Source organism: Cololabis saira, chromosome 22 (genome assembly GCF_033807715.1).
Source record: "Cololabis saira isolate AMF1-May2022 chromosome 22, fColSai1.1, whole genome shotgun sequence".
In the NCBI taxonomy this organism is placed as follows: domain Eukaryota; kingdom Metazoa; phylum Chordata; class Actinopteri; order Beloniformes; family Belonidae; genus Cololabis; species Cololabis saira.
Genome location: NC_084608.1, coordinates 5243115 through 5263922, shown reverse-complemented (window position 1 = coordinate 5263922; position 20808 = coordinate 5243115). Strand labels below are relative to the sequence as shown.

General features: G+C 43.4%; 2 protein-coding genes across 2 annotated transcripts in view; one reads left to right on the top strand and one right to left on the bottom strand.

Moving 5' to 3' along the window:
- Window positions 1-20808, top strand: part of sspo (SCO-spondin) — a 188788-nt gene that overhangs the window by 156435 nt on the left and 11545 nt on the right. Inside the window, exon 113 of the mRNA XM_061714052.1 lies at window positions 1844-1939. Coding sequence (XP_061570036.1) covers window positions 1844-1939 — 96 coding nt within the window. The remainder of the gene's footprint in view (window positions 1-1843; window positions 1940-20808) is intronic.
- Window positions 13444-20472, bottom strand: LOC133423722 (protein asteroid homolog 1-like). The gene is made up of 7 exons (XM_061714038.1): window positions 20346-20472; window positions 17406-18205; window positions 16656-16961; window positions 16295-16477; window positions 14820-14956; window positions 14462-14582; window positions 13444-13719 (listed from the first exon to the last, which is right to left on the bottom strand). Exons 1-7 carry the CDS (start codon window positions 20470-20472, stop codon window positions 13444-13446), a joined length of 1950 nt encoding a protein of 649 aa, XP_061570022.1.

The window sequence follows — 20808 nt, the reverse complement described above, 5'->3', positions numbered from 1 at the left end:
TTGTTACGCTAGTGTGCACTGCATTGTGGGTAATGTAGTGTAAAGTCGTCGTCTCGTCGAGTATTTTAAATGTGCCGCCCGTTGGTGAAATGAGAAGGAGGATTATTCCGTAACAGAGGTGTCAAGTAACGAAGTACAAATACTTTGTTACCTTACTTAAGTAGAAATTTTGGGTTATCTATACTTCACTGGAGTAATTATTTTTCAGACGACTTTTTACTTTTACTCCTTACATTTTCACGCAATTATCTGTACTTTTTACTCCTTACATTTTAAAAACAGCCTTGTTACTCTATTTCATTTCGGCCTTTAAATAAAACTATCCAGTTAAATTGCTCCATCCGGATAGAGTGAATTTGGTTGTGGTTGTTTCAGATGTTCTTGTCCAGTTTTGTTCTTACATCCGTTCCCTCAGATTCCTGCAACTAAACTTGGATGTACATTCCAATAAAGGTTAGGATAAATGATAACATGCCTCTGAAGTTTGACTTTTTGCACCATTACAATACTTATAGGCAACTAGTCATCATATCGTCTGCTCTCTGAAACACATGTTAATGCTCAGTAGTACACATATATGCTTCTTTAATATATTTATATTAACACATGTTAATGCTCAATAGTACACATATATGGTTCTTTAATATATTTGCATTATACTAAGATGCATTCATTTTCAATGGCTTTTGTCCTTAATGGCTTTTTCCCCCCTTACATTACTTTTACTTTTATACTTTAAGTAGTTTTGAAACCAGTACTTTTATACTTTTACTTGAGTAAAAAACTTGAGTTGATACTTCAACTTCTACAGGAGTATTTTTAAACTCTAGTATCTATACTTCTACCTGAGTAATGAATGTGAATACTGAAGAAACCTCTGTTCCGTAATAATTGGACCTAAACAGTGAAGCTGAAAGTCACATAATCTGAACAGTTCAAATTACAGTTCGTGATCTGCAGAATGAACAAGTTCAAGTTCTTTATTTGCAAATATGTTGCGTTCAGTTCAACGTTCTCACAGAAATGAACGCGTTAATTTGAACACAACGCCAGCTCCCGCCCCCAGCACAGACATCTGCTGCCCAGCAGCGCGGCATGGCAGCCTGCAGCCAGTGTGCCCGGCTCATTATGGGCTGTGTCTGAAGCGTAGCGCCAGTATGGTGTTTACGTTCCATCCCATTGACTCCCATTGTGTTATTTACTCATAAAGAAGAGCCGATTAGACGATGAGTGAAAAGCCCCGCGGGCCGTGTTACACCAGCGCCTCTCGTCCCATCAGCCTCATCAATGATGCAGGACGCCCCGAAGAAAAGCCTGCACTCTGACCGCTGCCGGGCAAGCCTGCTGGAATTATTCATGAGGGAGGGGATATTATGGGATTATAAGATTAATAACACACTGACAAGAGGTCAGGTCCCCCTGTCTTCCTCCTGCTTTCCCTTTCCCTTCACTCTTTCTTCTCTTATTATTTATTTCTCATCACGAGTGCTGGTGAATCTCTCATACTCTTCTTTTTCTCTTCTTTTCTCTGCCTGCTATTATTATTCTTTGTCTTTCTGTTCTTTGTTTTTTTTTCTCCGCTGGTGATGACTGATGTCATTCATTATAAAGACCTTCTATGGCTTTTTAATCAACCACCTAATGACTGTGTATGTGTGTGTGTGTGTGTATATTTATAGTTACGAGATATGTAATGGTTGTAATGCAGTAATTGCAGCCCCATAATGTGACATCACAGCTCGTACTCATCTGGAGCGATCACACTTGATGCTGTGGCATCAACAGAGTTAATTCAAACATTTGTTGAGAGGATATAAATAATGTTTTTGTGTGTGTGAGCCAGGCAGCATCAGAGTGGGATGAGGGCTGTCTGTCCTGCAGCTGTGTGAACGGGAGGAAGCGTTGCCAGACGAGGTGTCCCCCCCTCTACTGTGACGAGGTGAGACTCCACACACCAACATCACACCAGCATCTCCATCACCACCTGCTTCATGTTGCAGCTGTGCTGCACATTGTTCACTTATACAGCAAACTTTGGTTATATCGCCACTAAATGTTGGTTGTATTTTCTTATCTTTGTCTCAAAAAAGAAACATTTCATCTGATTAAGTTAGACATCTGTAAAATATTGCTGATTTTCTAAATATAGTCTGTTTATAACAGCCATGACCTCAGTCTGAATCCCAGATATCAAACGTACTTAAATGTATCAAACACCATACGTCAAAGTCAGACTTAATCAAAACCATTCAAACATACAAAGGAATGAATGAATGAAGTTTATTCAGTCATGACAACACAAAAACAACACAACACCAAAAAACATTGTGCACAGCATTAACATTTCACACAAAACCAATAATCATGTGTTGAACAATGACTGACAAGGCAAAAACAGAAGCAGACTGCTTATAAAAGCCTATCCTATATTATCAACTTTCTTTTTTTGGCTACCAACCTCCAGAAAACCAAAAAGAGAATAGAAAAGCAAAGAAACAACAGAAAAGCAAAGAAACAACAAAAGGCAAAGAAACAACAGAAAAGCAAAGAAACATTAACAGATAGTCAATCACACTTATAAGCTTCAAAAATAGCTTTACAAACCATTTTCTTAAAAACCAAAAGAGAATGACATGTTTTTAAATGTATGTTGGCATCATTCCAGAATTTAACTCCAGTAATGGAGACACATCTCCTTTTCATGCCTTTTTTTTAGCTTTTTGTGCAGTAAAATTGCAGACACGTCTAAGATTATACAGAGTCTCCTGAATTGAAAAAAACCTCTGTATTCAGTCAGGGAGCATTTTTGATTTTGCTTTGAACATAATTTGCATGATTTTATAATAAAACAAATCATAAAATTTAATAACATGAGAATTCAGAAAAAGTGGCTCTGTGTGAGCATATAGTAATCAGCCTTATTGATGATACGTATGGCTCATTTTTGAAGTTTTTTTTATTGAATTTAAGGTGGTTTTAAAGGTGGATCCCCACAATTCCACACAGTAAGATAAATAGGGGAGTACAAAGGAGTGTTTGTATTTAAAGAAATGTGCTTTTTAATACTTTGGATGAGACGGCAGAACGACAGACTTGGACACAAATAACTGGAAGCTGAGAGAAGTAATGGTCAATAATAATTTACAGACAATCAGACATTGCTTCTGAACTGTGGTTCAACAATGAGGTCATTCAAAAAAACTAATGACAGAAATGAGTTGCTGTTCCCGGGGAAGACAGAAAACCAGCTGGTCACAGTGATGAGTTGAGCTGAGGTGAGTCCCGTCATCGGGTCACAGGTGCTTCAGTCTGTCAGACGACTATTTAAAGGCTGAGAGGTTGTTGCTCTGCTGTCGGGTGTGTTTGTGTCCTCACCGGACCCGGGACTGTCTGCAGGTGTTTCTGCAGCGTGGGACGGTTATGAGGGTTGTTTAACTGCTACTACTACTACTACTGTCATTTAGCAGACTTACATCATTTAGCGACTTACATCTGAGAGAACAACACAAGCACAAGCTTCAACGTTGGTCCCTCCTCTGGGTTCTGTTTAATGATAAGAACCGGTTTAACAAATTCCAAGTGACGAGGGGGGGATATATACATATATATATTAATAAGCTAGTGAGCTGAAAGCTGAAGTCACCCATGGTTACCATTTTAAAAAGGCTTTTGCAGATACTGACTTCCGTCCTTAATAATAAGGTAAGGTAACTTTATTGATACCCAAAGGTAAATTTGTTTGCAGGTAAAAAGTACTTACAACAACACCATACAGTGTGTCACCGTACAGTGACAGTGACACAAGACAAACAGGAGACTAACGAAACAAAACATAACAAATGTTCCAGATTGAATAAGCAATCCAATAGATAAATAAATAAATAGACCTAGATGGAGGATGGTAAATCATGTCCTATTTAGGGCATTAATAGCTGAGGGCACAAAACTACATTTATACCTTTTAGTTTTGCACAAAAGCATTCTAAACCTACGGCCAGAAGGAGATACTGGAATTCACCGTAGTGGATGAGATGCATCATCTGAGATGGACTCAGCTAGTCTCTGCAGCTGCACATTAAAGAGGAGAGAAGTTGAGTTGTGTCTCTCCAATTAGCTCACTGGCCACCTCACAATCTGATTAGACGAGTGAATATTTTTAGGGGTAAGCTGCCAAAGACACTAAGCTAAAAGAGATTATAGATTCAATAAAACATCTATAGAACATGGTGAGCAGCTTTTTATCCATGTGAAAAGATGACAGCTTCCTTCAGCTTCCCACAACCCAATGGACAGTCAGCCAGTATTTACCCCCCCCCCCCCCCCCCCCCCCCCCTGCTCTATAGTGGTACGTAGACATACAGAAATTCAAATGGACTCGGTGTGCTGTTGTGACGCAGAATTTAAGTGAAATGGTGCAGATGTTGTTCAGGAGTGAAGATGTCAGCAAAGCAAGGACTTGTGTTACCCCTCTACTGACACCATTACCCAGAATGCCCTGAAACAACCACTGTCCACAGGCCACGGAAAAGTCCCCATGTTGGTGGGTCTAAATAATTCTGTTCACGCCAACCTACTCTGTTATGATCAGCTGTGTTTCCAGGGGGCGCAGATGGGGCCGTTTCAGACTATGATTTTAGTTCCCTTTTTGCTGCCAGCTTTAAACTCCACTGATGGGTTGTCGGCAGATCAGCAGGCGGTCACAGGTGGCAGTTTCCGCTTGATGACACTTGTGATAACTCAGAGACTCGTCAAATAACCTTTGACAAGTGTGAGTTGTTAGCTGTGGATATTCAGGAGCCCCGTCGGAGCTAGAGACAGCGAGAGCAGGGTTCGGGGTGTGCTCTCTGCCAGGACAGGGATCTCCAACGGGAGGCCATTCAAGCACGGAGAGAAGCACGCTACGTGCCTTATTACAACACCAGCAGGCTGCTACATCGTTTTTACTTCAGCTCTGAGTAGCACAGGCTGTCCCTTCGTCCTGCATGTGCTGGTCCAGCCATCCGTCTTGTTTTTCCTTTGTGTCACCAACAAATAATTGCAGAAAGAGCTCGTACAGCTTGTTTCTTCTCTCAGCTCAGTTTGTCAGCTCCGTTTTCTTGGTCACGCTTTATTTACTGCAGGTATTTTGTGTACAAAACATGCTTTTAGAGGCCGTTTGGGAGTCCCTGGCAGCTCTAGTGCTGTCCGGTCCAAATATGCTTCAAGAATCCTGACGATAAAACACTTTTATTACGTGACGTGTGGGATCTGAAAACCCTGCCAGTCTGCTGCAAAATGACTGTTCCTGTTATGTAATCAACAAAGCTATGTTCTCCTCTTGTGACAAATTCCCTGAAAGATGACGTGAGTTATGTCCAGAACCTATTTAATTTTGGCAAGTTCATTCCTGTTTCTGCAACCACTCTGACCGCGACTATTTTTACTTGAAAAGGACACAGATGAATGGCTCCAAAGCAAGCTCCTTATAGAGCTCTTTATACGTTTCAAAGAGAAGCAGCGAGTTGAAAACTTCAGCGTGACTTCCTCCACCCCTGACAAGTTATGTGAGGCGGTGACTCTTGTTGCTGACCTGCTGTGTCGCGCCCAGGGAGCCCTCTCCTGCAGACAAGCAGCTGGGACTGTTTTCGGTTTGTTATGCAACCCAGTGCTGGTCCCTTTGTTGTCCTTGGTATCAGTTATGCACCTAATTTCTGTGTACACTATGTACTAACTTTTCCACCTTAATCTAATATTTCATCATCATCATTGTGATGGTACATGAACTTCCAACAGGTTTAATGAACCTCTGTCATGGTCTGAGGGGTCTGTATCACCTTCACTGGCACTATGTAACTTTGAGGAGCATGGTAGGAACTAGGGCTGTGCGATTAATCGATTTTAAATCTAAATCGGATTTATTAATCAAGACGATGTTAAAAAAAGGAAAATCGGAAAATGGATTTTCCTTTTTTGCAGCTGCATTACAGACAGAGCTCATCTAGTCATCTTTGTTTGGTCAAGAAAATTGTAAATGTTGTCACTTTACTAAACTCAAGCAGGATTTACAGTATATTTCAATTGCACTTCATTCCCAATAGGGAAATTTGTTTGCTATTTTTCTTTAAAAATAAAGATAAAATATTTGAAACAATTTATTCCATTGTCTTTTGTAGTTTTACCAAAAAAATCGAAATTGAAAATCAGGTTTTCAGAGAAAAAAAAATCGGGATTTTATTTTTGTCACCCAGCCCTAGTAGGAACCCTTCCACACTAAAAAACTACACATGGCATACGTCACTTCCCCCTCCTTCCCGATTCGTAGTCCAGACCAAAGCTGGGCGGGGCGTGGAGCAGAGCTCAGCAGAAGCTGGTATCATGGCCGAAGCAGCGGAAAAACCCAAGAAAATAAAAGTTTTATCGGAGGAGGCGAAAAAAGAAAGCGGGAGAGTAACAATCTAAATGCCCGGACAAAAATAAACATTGGCCCGGCGTTCACTCGCTGGCGTGAGCTGAAAGACGAGGAGGGATGTCCAATACAATTGAATAGAATTACAGCACTAGAGGAAAGAATGCAATGCAAAGAAAATGTATAGAACATTTCTAGTATTTTTCCTGAGAACTGTAAAATTGTGCAGGGCTGATCTGCAAAATATAAGGAATGGGCATTCAGTTATTCACATGTTATAAAGTATTTTTTTATTTTGTCAGTAAGTATGTTGGACTACTAATTTATGACAAAGTCTCTCTAAAAAACGTTTGTAATTTGGCTGAAACAGGACGGGGGGCGGGGGAGACTTCACTAATAAAACCAAGTTGAACTTAGTGATTTTCAACATCGTCATATTATATTGTTTAGCCAAAAATAGATACATTACCTCTTCAGTATCCATCCTGCAAACGACCGCTGAAAACAGAAAAGTAGTTTTGAAAGTCCGTCCCGTTTTATTTCATTCACTATCAAAACAAATGCAGCGACGGGGACAGGAGTTTTCCGGCAGTACGCGCTGGTGCTCATGGGAAATGTAGTTCTTTCTGGTAAAGCACTACCGCTTTTGTCCAAAGGAGCCGCCAAACTCAACAAAAGCTGAAAGTTACATTGTGCTGCTTTAATAACACAGCAACTGCATACGTTCACAGAAAACTACCCATTATATCATTATATTATTACTAGGGACTTTATTGCGTTAATTACGATTAATTAATTACAGAAAAATAACGCGACAAAAAAAAATAACGCATTTAATCGCAATTTACTTTTGCACTCCAAACAGCGCGGAATGTTTCTCGTTGCACGAGTTCCCGGTGTAAGTTACCCGTAATACTGATGCACAGAACTCAACACGAGAAACAACAATGGAAACTGAAACCGGTGGGAAGTCGTTGCTGAGTTAGGTGGGCGGAAACTTTAGTTTTAAAAAACTACCGAGTGGAAACCTGGATAAAAGGGTTGGTTGTTACTGTCAAGTCACACTAATGTTGATCAAACTGTTATGGCTTATGTTGCAAAGATATTTTGCTCAGGACAATGGCAGAAGAGGAGGGGCTGTCATCAGGTGATGGATCATTTTTGTTTCTGTTGTTTTTCAAAACCATTTATGGTAGAAAGGGCACTTTATGTTTAACTGTTGGTCTGTTTATTTTATGCCAAGGATATTTGAACTATTTTGCAATGTTCAGTTTCCACTTTTCTGGAATGTACTTGAAAGTGCTGTTTTTTAATTTTACTAAACAAGAACAAATGTGTTTAAGACCTAGAAAGTTTACAAAAAGTCCTGAAAAAGCTTGAATACAGCTAACTTGTATTTAAGTTTGTGCCTTGTGGACAATGCAATCATATTCCTATTATTCATATTGCACTTTATGTGTCAGTTCAATGATTCAGTCATATACCAAATCCATTTAAATTGAAAAATGTTGCTTCTCGTCTCAAGCCTCTAAATAATTAGATACATTTTTTTAATGGAGTCCCACCACTAATTATTACATTATTACATTTTTACAAGCCACCTCTGGCAAAGATCATTTCCAGCAAACATGGGTGGTCATGTGATGTGCATTGACGGTGCAGTTGTGGGGATAGACATCATTTCCAACACAGTTGAGATGTTAACGTGGATGCAGATTACTGTACCTTCACTTCACTACAGTATTAAATAGGCCTGTGTTGAAAAAAAATTAATTTTTCCCGATTCTAGTAATCGATTCTCATATTAATTCCTAAAAATTGATTTGTATCTCTAAAGATCGATTTTCTTTTTCATCATTACATTACAACTTTTGGTATTTTTTTGTTTATGCCCAAAAAATTATGTTTTGTTGGACACAAGAATAACTTGCGCCATGTTTTTGCCTATAATATGTTTAAAGGTATAAAAACATTAGTTTTCAGTTATAATTGCATAAATTGTCTATATTTCATTACTTTATATACTGTCTTGGGGTTACGGTTGCATAAAATGCTAAAAACCAAATTCTCAAAAATTTTTAAACAAAAAAGACCGGAAATGGAAAAAATAAAAACGGAATATGTTAAAAAATAAAACCGATTTCATACAACTCTGTTTGCTGCCCTGGATCTGTTTTGATAATTCTGACCCACACGATGTTTCTGAAAGCAGCTCTATCAGCACATGTACGTAAAACAGATTGCCGAATTTAAGTTAGCAAATTTTCTCCAAAACCCATAATGTCTACAAAACGTTCTGCACCGATTCTCCTGTTCAAATCCAATTACTTGGGTCGCGGTGGAGCGGTGCTGATCTCCCCAATTTGAAGCTTTGTATAATAATTGAAAAAAAATAAAGGTTACTACTTCGTAGATTTCACCTATCACAGGTTCTTTTTAGAACGTAACCCCCGCGAAAAACGAGGGATTACTGTATTCAGAAGTCTTAAGACTCCTTTTGCATGATGTGGATGCAACGATGAAAGCCGCTGGATTGCGGTGACAGCTGTTTATGGCAGTGAAACCCTCAGATTGAACCCTAATGGATTTAAACTAACAAAAATCCCTTCGGCCCCCTCAGGCAGCACTGACGGGTCGTTTGTGGTGAAGACAAATCTCACGTTGTTTGTGAAAACCAAAGCCAGCTGAACTGCAGACAGGTCCTGTCCCTCAGCAGTGAGGGAGATGTTCTCTGTTAGATCAATACCTGATTATACAATCCCTTACAAGCATCCTCCCTTCCTGCGTCACGCCCTTCTACTTCCTGTGACATACTCCTTATTTATCGATTAAACCCAGTTTCACTTCCTTCATATTAACCGTCTGGTGAAACTAGTCTTTTTAAAATGGATTGTGCCTCCAACTTTAAATGACATAATTTGGCTTTTAGTTGAAATTCATAGTCATTTTTACATGAACGTGTCTTTATTTTATCATCTCAGAGTAGGTGGAGGAGAAGGCGAGTCTTTCATGATGCAGTAACAGAAATGAAGGGTGTCTTTTTTCATTTTCCTTTTGCCTTTAGCTGCAATTTTCTACTTGAATATGATATCACGCAAATTGTAGAGCGACAACTCCCGAGTGGAATTTAATGCCATCAAAGATTTGAGTTTTTTCTATTTAATTGATTTTTAAACTTGTACATGGCACGCTTATTTTCGGGTTGCCATGGCGCCAGGCGCACATCAATCACCAGCAGTGTGGAGTCTGGTTACATGCTAATGACTGTGAGCCACAAAAATGAATTAGCCAGCAAACGCTGGGCAGAGTTCATGTTACCAGATAGTGTTGCAGACAGAAACGAGTGAACTTTCACAGATGAACTCTCTCAAAGTTCATCTTTGTTACCTCCCGAAGCGACATGTGACATTATCAGCTCAGTTGTTGCCAGGCGACCAACACAACTCCCCTCTGCATTCATGATCTCTGCAGATTTCTACCACACATCTCTCTCTGTGAGACCTCCAACTACTATCGCTTTATTTATTTATTTATTCCCATTTTATACTCATTTTAATAACATTTCTCTTTGGGGATTGATACAGTATTCTTCAGTAACGTGTACAGCTCCTTAGAGCGGTACAGTGTCTTTAGTGTGGCCTGGCTGCAATACTGTACGTCAAACTGTGTGAGCTGCAGAAGAAAGAGACAAAGTTGTCATTTAGCATTAGTTGAGTCTTTATTTGCACTCCTGAGAGGCTGAACATGATTTTGGAACAAAGAGCCATGATTATGAGTCTGCAGCCACCACCTGTCAGCATGTGTTTCTCAGCTGCATCAAGCCTCCTACTGTACAACTAAATCAGGTTACCCACAATGCAACACAATTAGACAAGACCATCATCTGTACATCTGTGCTGACGTTATTGATCTGCAACACAGATGTAAGTTGGTGGGAGCTGCTTATTCAGGTGCCAACTCTTTACATACGGAAGAATATTAGGTCCATGCAGGAGAAAAAAAAAAATGTTTTCATTATGCACTTCTAGAAAAAAGTCAAAATGTCGAGGAAAAAGTCAAAATCTAAAGAAAAAAGTCAGAATTTCGAGAAAAAAATCAAAATGTCTAGATGAAGAAGGAAAGGAAAAAGGAAGAAAAAAAGAGATAAAAAGGAAAAAAGAAGAAAAAAAGAAGAAAACAAATTTAAAAGAAAAAAAGAAGAGAAAAAAAGAAGGAAGAAAGGAAAAAAAGAAAATGAAATATAATTTCAAGAAGAAAGTCGAAATGTCGAGAAAAAAGTTGAAATGTCGAGATTAATGTTGAAATACAATTTCAAGAATAAAGTTGAAATACAATTTCGAGAATAAAGTTGAAATACAATTTTGAGAATAAAGTTGAAATACAATTTGGTGAATAAAGTGTAAATGTCTCCTTTGGTCCATCAAATCCAGTTAGAGTGACTGACAGCTCTGCAGCAGCAGCCGTAACTAACTAACTAACTTACATCCTTGGAGTGGAACGTTAAGGGGACGTTTCTGAAGTTATGCAACTGCATATGTATGATTTGTGTTTCAAATCAATATTTTCATCAAATTTTGACTTTTTTTCTCAACATTTTGACTTTTTTTCTCAAAGTGCATAATGAAAAAGAAATCTTCCTCCTCTAAAATATTATTTTTATTTTTCTCCTGCCTGGTCCTAATACTCTTCCGTACTTTACAAGACTAGGAAAATGTTTCTTAAATTAGTGTGACTGTCCCTGCTCTCATTCTCAAATCCCTGACTCCCCTGCTGCACGATCTGCAAATCTCTGTTCTCACATGGCATTAATATCCATATCCTGAATGATCTGATCACAGCCGGACGGCTCAGGCCGTGCAGGTTCCCACCTGGCATTAACATGTGTCTCACATGCATCTCAAGTGACCATTTTTGATTGGATCCCCACATGAAAGTACATAATTTATGCTTGAACAAACAGAGACAGGGACAGCTTCTTTCCCAAAGCTGTGAACATTCTGAACTCATCTGCACTAATACAAGTGCACTGCCATACCTGCACTGTCAATAAAGGCTTTCTATTCTATTCTATTCTATTCTATTCTATTCAATTCAAAGGCAGCATGTTGCTGTTGTTTTTGTTACTTGTTTGAGGCTGGACTTGGAGAAATCCCGCCAGCACCCGGGTGTGTTGTTGCCTCGTGTTTTGCCCACGCAGCAGGGGCTTCTTTTCAAAAGCACTTAAAGACTTTTCTTTTTAAACAGGCTTTTAGTCTTCCTTAATTCCCAGGAGTCCTTTTTAACATTTTAAGTGTTTATATTGTTTGTCATTTCTTTTGTCTTTTTTTTCTGTGGCACTTTCTTTTAATGAGAAGTGCATTACACATAAAATGTATTATGAAATAGTTATGTAGGACATCTTACATCGTGGCCCAAATGCATTGCATTTCCACTCAATGTGGTCTTATTGATCATGTCTGAGTGCAGCTTCAGATGTGTCTGTGAGTCGTCTCCTCTGGTGATCAGTCGCCTGCTAGTGCCAGGTCTGAACTGGTCCCAAATTGTGCCTCAGTGAAAACAGGCTGAAAGGTCATTTGATACAATCAGTGCATTTACATGGGAAGTTTAATTCCTCTTTAATTCAGAATTAAAATTCAATCCGATTTAGAATGATTAAAAATGACCATGTAAACACCTAATTCTGAATGAAAATGGCCATTCCGAATTAAACTTAATTCTGAAGTAAGTCGCTGGTTTATTCTGATTTTAAATCCGAATAGAATAATTCAGCGATAATGTATACACTCATTCCTCTTTAAATTCATTCCGGTCTTTCTTTCTGCTCGTTCCCTCGCCCGTCTGTCTCCATGACGCTAATATTCCGCGCTGGGCTTGTTTTCCAAACAAAGTTTCAAGATGGCAGCACGCAGTAAACGCTGGTCATGCCACACGGTCTTCTATCTCCCTCCTCCTTAGCACACGAAAGAAGATGCTAACAATGTGGTCCTTCATGTTGTTGCTAATCGAGTAAGTTTGTTTTCTTCCGGTAGACGTAACTTCCGGTCCGGCCCCCTATCCAATCAGAACCTTCCCAACCCCCAGACCTGTAGAGGAATTGGATAAAGCCGATCAAACGTGTTTTCCATGTAAACCTCAATTCGGAATTACTATTTCCATGTAAACTGGAAGGAAAATAGTTTAATTCTGAATTATTTAATTTGGAGTAATTCATTCCGAATTAAAAAACATCATGTAACCGTGGCCAGTATGTGTTACCTTCCTAACTGGCTTGACCTTATTTACTGTCAGTGGAGTCAGTGTCGTACACTGAGGCTCCTGTTATAGTACCTGGCAGTAAGAAAGATGCAAGGATGTTGTCCTCTTAAATATAGGTTCCTCTTATTCTTTCTGCTACTACTACTAGGTCGTCCTCAGACGAGCCGTCCATCGTTGTCTCCAGTCATCCCGATTCTCCATACAACTTTCCAGTTCGCTGGTACTCTGGGCCCCGGCATCCTTCTTGAGTATGTCCACATATGTTGGTGTAGGACGTCCTCTTGACCGGCGCCCCCGTGTTGGCTCCCACAGCACCAGCTTGCTGGCTGACAGTTCTTTGTGTCTTTGGCAGTGCCCTGCAAGTCTCATTCTCCTTACAGCAACCTTTTCGCTCACCCTTGGTATTCCTTCATATAGGACTTGGTTGGTTACATGTGCATTCTTGCTGATGTTAAGCACTGCACGCAACATCCTGGTGTAGCACCCGTCCAGGGATTTCACTAGGGTTGGTTTGAGGGTCCAGCATTCACTGCCATAGAGGAGAACAGACTCTACTGTCGCGAAGAAGAAGCTGAGTCTGATTTGGCGGGGGAGGTTGGAGTTCCAAACACTGGTCATCCCGTTCAGGGCCCTCCATGCAAGTGCCTTCCTCACTTTGAGATCTTGCTCAGTTGAGTTGACCCACGAACCCAGGTATTTGAAGTCATCAACTTCTTTCAGTACAGTGCCTGCTTCTGTAGTCAGAGGTTGATGTTCTGGTGGAATGTTTGTCTGCAGTGTCAGACAAAACCAGCCACCTGGTGTCACCCTGCTCGGATGGGCATGGCAGCTGGTGGACTCATTCTCAGTTTCATATGTTCTTTGTCGTGGGTGTGAGGACAGCGGTGGGGGGCCCACTCCTGGGGGTGCGGCGTAGCCCTGGCCGGGCTTGGTGGACCGGGCCCCCCCGGTGTGGCCTGTGGGGAACGTGGGGGCCTATCAGGGCCAGTACCGCTGGCACTGCCTCCTGTCCTCATGCTCTCCTCTTCCTCCTGCTGCTGCTTCTCTGTAGTTTTTCTGTCGGTGCTGATGGTTCTGGTCTAAGGTCCAGAAACGGCATCCTGAGCCGACCCAGGTGAGTCCCAGGGACCCACAGAACCATTTCTCAGGTATGATGGTTGTTGTTGAAGATTTTCATGACAAAGATGTGTATTTGAACACGTCTCCGACCGATTAAATGCAGCTTAATGCCCCGATGGACCAGACAGCACAAGAAGCAGCCTTGCAGATGTGATTTTATGACTTTAATCAACTGGAAAAGTGAGTCAAAAGCGTAAAGTGCAATATAAGTTTTTACTGAAACATTTCATTAAATGTGTCAACTGACAATAAAGGAGTCTGATAAAATCTTTAAAACAACCAGGGCGCACATATAAATCCATCACAACAAGGGGACGGGCTAAAGTTAAAATTGATCAAATACACATAAAAAACAGCCCTCTCGTCAAACCTGTGACGTCACCGCAGGTTCTTCCAGTTGTGACACCATCGGTGGTTCTGAAGTGGATCTTGGGGGCCCTCTAGCAGAACGTCTTTGTTGTCCCCAGATAAAAATACGTAATACAAAATAATCTGACCCTTAACCAGTAAAAAACAGATTTTGAAATAATTAAAACAAAACCAGAACCTGAACTGTCCTATAAACCAGTAAAACCAGACCACAGTAAAGATAATAGATTCTTGATCAACCATCATGATCAGAACCTGTCTCCATCAGAGGAGCCGGCCGGCTGCCGCTCTCTGCTGGTTCTCCTGGGTTGCCGGAGCTGTGCTAGTGTATACCAAAGACAGCAGCCTGTGGTACTGCTCTACGCTGGTCGTGTCGCTCTTCAGGATGGCCTGCGGACTCCTTCCTCTCCTCATCCCGTCCACCAGCATGTGGACCGTCGTCCCCTGATACAACCTGGACAACAACAATGTATCATCTTCAGGCTGCTGAAGTCTGACGTGATGGTGCTGCATCATAACATCAGACGGACCACAACGTTTTACAATAGAAAACCAAAGAAGTTAAGAAACACAAATCTAAGCTCATATTGAATTTGATGGCAGCAAAATATAAAAAACAAACATTTGGACATGAGCAACAGACGACCCTGAAGAGAGTCAGAAATACGATTGGAACTGGTGAAAGTCTCACCGTGCAATCTCCGGCTCTGGCAGAGGGAAGCCCAGCAGCTGGTTGAGGTGGACGCTGTCCTTCAGGCACGCCTGCCATTGGTTCAAGGCATAGACCACGCCCACGTCCGGCTTCTTTGCTTTGCGGTGATTTCCCGTCTGAGACGCTGCAGCACAGAGACACCCGTTTTCACTGATGCATCGACCCAGAAACACGGAGGTCCGCCGGGGCATGTTTACGGGTCAGGGTCGGTGTCCTCAGGGGCACAAGCCTATACCGATTCAAATTCATGTAGTGAACCCCACCTTACAAACCTTTGCGCTGCTTTTGTCATGGGTGGTGGCATTTTCCTCCAGCCAATCAACTTGTTGTATCGTGTGACGCCAGTAGCTCCGCCCTTACCATGCCATTTTTCTATGGACCTACAAACAAGGGGGGCCTGGGCCTGGTTCCAGCTCCACTAGTCCTGGTTTCAGTTCAACTAGTCCTGGCCAGTCATGAGACATAGTCTCTCCAGTAGGTCCTGGATCTTCCCTGGGGTCTCCGCCCAGTGGGACATGCCTGGAACACCTCTCTAGGGAGGCGTCCATCCGATACAGATGTCCACCTCAGCTGACTCCTCTCCATGTGAAGAAGCATCGACTCCGAGCTCCTCCCGAGTGACCGAACTCCTCACCCTATCTCTAAAGGAGCGTCCAGCCACCCTGCGGAGGAAACTCATCTTGGCCGCTTGTATCCGCGATCTTGTCCTTTCGGTCACTACCCAAAGTTCATGACCATAGGTGAGGGTAGGGGCGTAGATTGACCGGTAAATCGAGAGCTTCACCGTTCGACTCAGCTCCTTCTTCACCACGACAGTCCGGTACATCAACCGCATAACTGCGGACGCTGCACCGATCCATCTGTCAATCTCCCGCTCCATCGTTCCCTCACTCGTGAACAAGACCCTGAGATACTTGAACTCCTCCACCAGGACTTCTCCATCCACCCGGAGAAGGCACGCCACCCTTTTCCGTGGAGAACCCTGGCCTCAGATTTGGAGGTGCTGATTCTTATCCCTGCTGCTTCTCACTTGGCTTCAAACCGCCCCAGCACATACTGAGCTGGGGGGCTATAAACAAGCCCACACCAGCTCGCCGCCTCTCACCCTGGGCAACTCCAGAGTAGTGGAGGGTCCAGCCCCTTCACAAGCAGCTGGGTTCCAGAGCTCAAGGTTTGTGTGGAGGTGAGCCCGACTATCTCTAGATGGTATCTCTAGTCTGGCCCGTCACCTAGGACCTGGTTGCCATGGGAGACCATACCAGGGGCATAATGCCCCCTGACAACATAGCTCCTAGGATCATTTGGGCAACACACACCCCTCCACAGTAAGGTGGCGGTTCAAGGAGGGGCTGCTTGGATATGGGTTGAATGTTTATCCTGCCATCTCACTAAGTTCTACTGCAGTTTTGCTGCCTGATCCAGTCCTGTTTACCTGCTTTGGGTCTGGTTACGACTCCCATGCTCATTCCCAGCAGCAGCGCCCTCAGCAGGGTCAGGTCTGGAGGAGGCTCAGCCATCTGCAGCCAGAAGCAGGTGACGGCCACCGGGAGCTTCAGCTGAGTGGGAAGGAGGCTCAGAAAGTCCTCGGTCATATCCAGAGCTTCCAGTAGGACCAGCAGACGCTCAGAGGGCTCCGCCTGGCGCCGCCAAGATGCAGGAGAGATGACGAGATGGTAAAACTTCAGGGAATCAATCGTTTATCATAAAATTTGAAAACAATAACCTCCAAGGAGCTAAGATTAATCTCTGACACTTTTGTTTATTTATGTGCAACGTTGTTATTGTGTCGCACAACCTGGAAGAAAGAAGCGTCACCTCATGCAGCGAGCTGAGTCTGAGTCGCCTGCTGGTTTCACTGAAGGCTGGTGGGACCTGTACGTATATCAGCTGCGAATCGTCCCGGTCTCGCTCCGTCACCTGCAGCGATGTCTCTCCGCCCAACAGCAGCCCGTACATCACCTGCCGGATTGGCCTGGAGATCACATACACGCTGGGCCGGTTCCGGGGCTCCACGGCGATGCCCAGTGACATCCTCTGCAGCTGCAGCACATCCACGATGTCTGGGGTGAGCCGGGTCTGCGTCAGAGCCAGACGGGCCCAGTCTGGGACAAGACCGGATCCCTGCGGGAGACAACAGTTTATAACACCCCCAATATATTTGGTAGTCGGTCTTGGCATAAAACGAAGACTCACATGGACCACCAGCCTTCCTACAAGGGAAGCACATTCAAAGGAAGCAGTACCACTTCTGGCCACACGGGGGCAGCTCATAGTAGGACCGTTCATGCATCAGCCTCACACAACTGTGTCCATCTCTAGTGGGACTGAGTGAAGAGATTCGGGGCCATCCCCCCTCGTCGGTGCGGTATCGTCGAGGGCTCAGTTCTGAATGCCCCCCGGTGGTCAGAAGTGGAAACGCCCTAACGTTGCTTTAATCTGTGAGTTGTTGCACCTGAATAGACGACTTTCATGAAATTATATGTGAGAAATACTAGTAATTAAAATGTATTAATAAAAATATAATTTCACAAAATGACGCCTACCCCAGCAGTTTTGGATCATTACCTGGAACGGGGGTGGCACCCTTTGGACGAAGAAGCGTTTTAAGCAACTCTGATGAAGTTTGTACTCCTTCATCCCCTCCGACAGTCCTTTCTGGACCTCTCCTCTCCTCTTCGTGTCCAGCTCTCCCATCAGCCCCAGTGCTGCCGCCACAGCGTCCTCAGACTTCTGGAAGTCCCTCAGCCAGCAGAGCAGCCCCTCCAGGTGACCCGGGGTCTTGCTTCTCACTGGGGCAAACTGAGTCCAGCTGACCGTCTTCAGCTTCACGTTACCGGCCAAGGCGGCGAAGGTGGGCAGGAGCTGGGGCTCGATCCGGAAGACGTTGCAGAAGCGAGAGGCTGTGTAGCTCTTACAGGGAATGTAGCTCCGCAGGCCGCCCTTCACCTCCTCCCAGTGGAAGTGAGTGATGGGCAGAAACCCTGCAGGGAGCTCAAAGATGAAGAAGTCCCCATCGTTGGAAAGCACAGGGCAGTTCAATTCAGCAGCGAGGGCAGCTACTTCATGGTTTTCCTCCCGGAAGCACTGGGCAACCGGAACCCGTAGTTGGGTCAGAGTCTGTTTGAAGACCACCTTGGCCATCTGCGGGAGAATTCCCTTTCTCTCACCGGTCTCCGCTGCCACGTGGGCTTTCTGGATTAAATGCTCAGCTCTCATCGTCACCGCTTCCAGGTTCCTGTCTGTGGGGTCGGGACCTCCGCCCAGAACCACATACGGGTTGACCTCACAGGTCCAGAGCGCTGAGATGAACCTCTCGATAAGGTCTGCAAACAATGCATACTCGCCACCGCAATTCTGGTCCAAACCTGGCAACAACAGAAGCAGTCATCCAGCAGCTGTGGACTCTGTGGACATTTGGACTCTCTGAGACCAGAACTCTATCTTTAGACCAGCGTGGCAGCCAGATCCTGCACAAACCCATCAGTGATGTTACCCGAGGTTCGTGAAGAGTGCATTTGAAGTACAAAAGTACTGAGGCCATACTGGGTTTACCTGTTAATCTAAATACCGCACGGATGAGTGTAGTAAACAGGCCCAGTAACTGACACGCCTGTCAGCCGGTTTACCTGCGATCTTAACCTCCACTTATCCGGATTAGCTCTGCACATCCAACCATGGCCCTCCTGCAGGCAGCGCAGGTTTGAATCCCAGCCTGACGCTCTTTCCCTCGCCATCCCTCATTCCAAAGAGCGCCTCCATCACCTGCCTTCCATCCTTTCTAGGGACCAGGGGCCGGATTCACAAAACTTTCTTCTTAAGTTTCTTCTTAAGAAAAAACTTAAGAATAAATGGTATTCTTGAAATAAAAGTTCTCAAATTTGTTCTTGACTTTTTTCTTAACTTTAAGATAACCTTGACCTGTCTTAAAATTTCTTATGTGAAAAGGTAAGACTCTAATATCACCTTTTTCAACACATTTTAAACAAATTTAGACTAGTAGGTCATAGTTTGAGGATATACTTTGTAATTAATTATACAAAGAGCCTGTTAACTGTTAGTTAGCATGTTAGTTAGCGTGGTAGTTAATTATTATTAATTTTCCCCAATAGTATTTTTTTTCGCACATTAATCTCATCCACCATAACCTTGAAAAGTTCCTGCATCTCTTTTTCTCCTTCTCCATGTTTAGTGAGTGACTGACGGTTAAGACGCAAACTACCTATAAATGTTGTTAGTTGGTGCGTGCAATGCAATGACATATTTTAAGAAGTTCTTAAGTAGGAAAAATAAGAAATTAGTAGGAAATGACAGTTCTTGTGAAGACGGTTCTTAAGAAAATATTGAGGAATTTCACTTAAGAACATTCTTATGAACTTCTTAATTTTAGATCTTAAGACATTTCTTAATATGGTTCTTAAAGGTATTGTGACATAAAAAACACATTTTTCTTGATTTTTTGTGTTTTGTTGGGTGTCTTGACATCAATTACACCCAAAAAACAACGAACTTTTAACATTCAGTGTATTGTGTGCTTTCTGGGATTTTCCGCATAACTATGCAAAAACGCGCACCTGGTTTGGTGGCGGATCGTTACGTAACGATCCGCTAAATCACCGCCCCCTCCACCCAGCTCCCTGCCTCCTCTCTTCTCCAGCGCACCATAAAGGCCGATTTATGGTTCCGCGTTACACCGACGCAGAGCCTACGGCGTAGGGTTACGCAGCGACGCGCACCGTACGCTGAACCCTACGGCGTAGGCTCTGCGTCGATTTAACGCAGAACCATAAATCAGGCTTAACACGGAGCTGTTTAGAGCCTCTTCTGTTCTAATCACCGGAGGAAAACTGCTAAGAAGACCCGCGGCCACTGACTGGACTTAAGATAAGGGGACACTTTATTTACATGCCTTTATTTTTGTGATTGTTTGCTGTGGACTGTCTGCTTCGCCCTGCTGCTTTTCCGTGCATGCTTCGCCTGTCGCACCCGGCTTAACTCTCCGACGCCGCTGTTAGTGTATTGCTCGCGGGGAGCTGCGGTCCCGGTCCTCTGGTCCCGGTTGGACTTCATCCCCGGGCTGTAGTCGCCCTGTCTGGGCTGTGTGTCGGTGTTTGTGGTCGGTGTGCGCGCGTGTGTGTGGAGACGCTGGCAGAAGTGTGTAGCGGTTGGTTGGAGGAGGTTTGGAGGAGGAGCGGAGCAATGATTGACAGGAAAGGGGGAAAAGGACCCGTTTTTCACGGCGCAAAAAAACACTGTCATAAAAAGGACAGAATGGAGTACTAGAGTGAAGTTTTTCTTGTTACACTCTTTTAGACACATTTAAGGGATGTTGGCCAAGACTTTTAATAGTGTTAAAAGCATGTTAAAAATGATGTCACAATACCTTTAAGAACATATTGGTGAATCTGGCCCCTGGTCGTTTTGTTTTTAGAATATACTCCTGATAACTTCTGCAATCCTTGTATGTCAGTGTCAGTGACGGAGGAGTTTTAGTGATGCCCGTCTCACCTGAGGTGTAGTCCAGGTGGCTAATCAGGTTGCTTCCGCCTATCACCAGCCGGGACCCCCGGAGCTGGACGTCCCGGTAGACCTCCCCGCGGGTCTCCAGGAGACTGCTGAGACCTTGAACGCCCATCTCTCGTCTGTGTTGTGTGCATCTCCGTGACACTGGGCGCGCTCTTTATCTGTTTCTTAAAGTTTCAGTTTCCTGACGTCACTTTACACAACATCGATCAGGAGGAGGGCGGAACCTGGAATGGTGCTGGTTTTGGTCTCAAGTACAGCATTAGAAGACGTGTGCTGACGGTTGGGCGGGGAGTGGCACATATGGAAAAGAAACCACAAGTATGATAGATAATCACTCATATATGACGTAATTCTGAAGTTAGGAGGTCTGTCACACTTTTGATATACACTGCAGAGGCAAGTCTTGACAATATTCCTGCACTTTGTTGGGATTTTAAGGCGTTTA